Source organism: Egretta garzetta, unplaced genomic scaffold (assembly GCF_000687185.1).
Source record: "Egretta garzetta isolate BGI_Z169 unplaced genomic scaffold, ASM68718v1 scaffold448, whole genome shotgun sequence".
In the NCBI taxonomy this organism is placed as follows: Eukaryota; Metazoa; Chordata; class Aves; order Pelecaniformes; family Ardeidae; genus Egretta; species Egretta garzetta.
The window spans coordinates 1800372-1803857 of NW_009260497.1; the positions used below are offsets into that span (position 1 = coordinate 1800372).

The 3486-nt window shown below is 42.9% G+C and overlaps 1 protein-coding gene across 3 annotated transcripts in view; it reads left to right on the plus strand.

The window, feature by feature from the left end:
• RYK (receptor like tyrosine kinase) overlaps nt 1-3486 on the plus strand; it is a 51903-nt gene that overhangs the window by 3172 nt on the left and 45245 nt on the right. For all 3 annotated transcript variants that reach the window (XM_035900039.1, XM_035900040.1, XM_035900038.1), the window contains one exon: nt 2079-2213. In XM_035900039.1, coding sequence (XP_035755932.1) covers nt 2079-2213 — 135 coding nt within the window. The remainder of the gene's footprint in view (nt 1-2078; nt 2214-3486) is intronic.

Consider the following 3486-nt stretch of genomic DNA (forward strand, 5'->3'; position numbering starts at 1 on the left):
CTGATACAAGCCAGGATGCTGTTGGCCCTCTTGGCCACCTGGGCACACTGATGGCTCCTATTTAGCCGCCTGTTGACCAACACCCCCATGTCCTTTTCCGCTGGGCAGCATTCCAGCCCCTCTTCCCGACACCTGTAGCATTGCTTGGGGTTGTTGTGACCCCAGGGCAGAACCTGGCCCTTGGCCCTGTTGACCCTTACCCAATTGGCCTGGGCCCATGGCTCCAGCCTGGCCAGGTCCCTCTGCAGAGCCCTCCTCCCCCCCAGCAGATCCACATTCCCACCCAGCTCGGTGCCATCTGTAAACTGACTGAGGGTGCCCTCCATCCCCTCGTCCAGATCATGAATAAAGATGTTAAACAGAACTTGGTCCAGCACTGAGCTGTGAGGTATGCTGCTTGTGGCCGACTGCCATGTAGATGTAACTCCATTGACCACAACTCTCTGGGCCCAGCCATCCAGCTGTTTTTTTTTTTTTACCTAGTGAAGAGTCTGCCCGTCCGAGCCATGAGCAGCCAGCTTCTCCAGGAGAATGCTGTGGGAAATGGTGTCAAAGGCTTTACTGAAGTCCAGGCAGACAACATCCATAGCCTTTCCCTCATCCACTAAGCAGGTCACCTTGCCATGGAAGGAGATCAGGTTGGTCAAGCAGGACCTGCCTTTCTTGACCCCATGCTGACTGGGCCTGATCATCTGGTGGTTCTGTATATGCCCCGTGATGGCACTCAAGGTGATCTGCTCCATAACCTTCCCTGGCTCCAAGGTCAGGCTGACAGGCCTGTAGCTTCCTGGATCCTCCCTTTGACCCTTCTTGTAGGTGGGCGTCACATTTGCCAACCTCCAGTCAACTGGGACCTCCCTGGTCAGCCAGGACTGCTGATAAAGGATGGAAAGGGGCTTAGTGAGCACCTCCACCCATTCTCTTAGTACCCTTGGGTGGATCTCATCCAGCCCCATAGACCTGTGTGTGTCCAAGTGGTGTAGCAGGTTGCCAACCATTTCCCCTTGGATTATTGGGGCCTTCATTCTGCTCCCGTCCTGTCTTCCAGCTCAGGGGGCTGGGTACCCAGAAAACAACTGGTTGTTGATAAATTAGATAATAGATAGATAGAATATTGATATTAATCTGAGAGTAGTATTTTTCCCCTTGCTTAGGGGAGGATGAAGGTTTTCCTGGAAAGGAAATGTGGCATTTTTTGTGTGTGTACAGATACAAGGTTCCTGTTCCCTTTCAACAATAGTCGTTAGTAATTGCATGGATTTGAAAATCCACACCTTTTAATGTCTCTAGCCTATAGAGATGACATTTCAAGGTGTGTGGGAGTCATTTAATGCATTAAAGTGTTTATGGTAAGTTTTAAAACTGAGAAAATTATTTTGAATATGTGTTAGCTCCTCCATGGAATTTATACCAGAAACAATTTTGTTTCAGGAAGTGTGCAAGTGAGCATCATTCCTTGCTCATTCAACTAAGGTTCCTTGTACTCTATTAGATAATCAAAGGGCAATAAAATATATGGTGATATTTTGGCTTTGTACTACTTTTTTGTGAAAGCAGACACTAGGGAATTAGGCTTGTGTCTGTTCTGTTGGCATAAATAATACTGGTATATAAGCTAGAAAGTAAATAATGTCATACTAGTTTAAGCTTTGATTCCAGGCAGATTTGCAGAAACCAAAATATTTAAACTTAACAGCTGTGAAAAAAGCAAAGCTTCATAGGATTTGAAAAAGCAATGAGGAAAATTCTCTGGGTTTCTGTGATAACGGAGGTTTCTCTTGTGTTGGCACTTTGGTTCCAAAGCTAATGGATGGCTAATGGTCGCTTATCCACAGATACAGTTTTAGGAATCTGTAAACTTTTAATATAACTCACCTAAGGTTATTTAAAAATCTATGCCCTTTAATGCTTCAGTAGTTGTCTGAAATTACAAGGCATGAAGGCTAAACCAGCAAGTTCTTTAAAAAGTGTACGTTATAAACATCATTTATAAAGACCCTTATTTAAATATTCTTTCAACACAATGTCTGAAAAGTGCTCAAACTTAACCGTGATTGCTATCTGTTGTCTGTTTGCAGTGTTTCGTGTGGAACTCTCCTGCACCGGCAGACTCGACTCCGAGGTCACAATATTAATGCAGCTCAACTTGACAATAAATTCATCAAAAAACATCACAGTTTTAAATTTCAAACGAAGGAAAATGTGCTACAGAAGTAAGACATTAAGTTTCAAATAGTAAAAAGCTTTTAGTGTTAAAGTATGATAGGAAAAAAAGAGTAGGAAGGTATATGATCCAGGACATGAGTTCCCGAGGGTGAATGTTGGAGAGGATGGGAAGAAAACAGGTAAAATTTTGTTTTTTGGAGACCCATGGGGACTTTTGGTAGAAGCAGAAGCTGAGGGATCAACAAATTCCCCAGGTGTTCTGCTGCAGTGACTGACCTTTCTAAATACATAGCAAAAAGCATTTTCTCTGTTGTGATTGTAAAGAAGAACCTGGTTTCCTCAAAACGGCAGCGCTCTCAATATTCAAATTGTTCTAAGAATTACCAACAAAATCTACTTAGATTATAAATTGTGAGCAACTTAAAATTGGCAATTTAGTGGATGTAAGTGGGTGTTAGCCTTTCAGATTGGAGTACAAAATGTTCTTGGTAGATAATGCAGACGTCAGAAGTCTGAGGTTGACTTTTCCTTGTTTTGACTTGAGAATCCCCAAGCACAATTTATTCTTGGATTGTTACTATCTCCTTCCTAGAACTATTTTCAGAGGCATCAGGGGAAAAAAATTATTTTGGAGAATCCCAAGAACTGTACCCTCCTTAAAAATGGCTGTGGTGTCCTGTTTTCAGGCAGCCTTTGAGGATGGCCACCTCTCTACACGCTCCTCCTGGCACTGTTCAGTTTACTCGGAGGCTTTGAGGACAGGATTTGGCTCTTTTGTCACTTCTCTTGAGTATGAATGTCTAAGGATGAACTTCTGGAAGGCGTGGGTGAAAGAGCTAGCGTGGCTTTTCAGCCACGTTGTGATACTCATGTTCCTTGCATTGTTGTAACAGGAAGATCACTCTTGATTCTCTTTTCTAGTGAAAAGGGAGGTCTGGCTGATAATGTTGACACTTTTACCTTTATTTCAGCTTTTCCTAGGTACTTTTTCAAATGTTCTAAGCAGGGGAAGTCAGCACTGCTTATGCATTCACAGCTTATTGAGCTGCTGAATGTTTCTGTAGGCACTACACAGTTATTGGGGTGTGTGAAATAGGGCCACTTCCTAAGCCATGCAGAAGTGATTTTTCCAACGATCATGTTTCTGTGGGTTCATAAAAATGTCAATGACTTTTTTTTTTTGATGTGTGTTGATTGGTATAGAGCATCTGTGGATTTCTGATTTAATTTAGTGCATGAGTTAAAAATATGCAGGAACTTGCTAGCGGTTTTGCTCAAGGCATTTGTGATAGTTCCTCCTAAACTTTAAAAAAGGGGGGG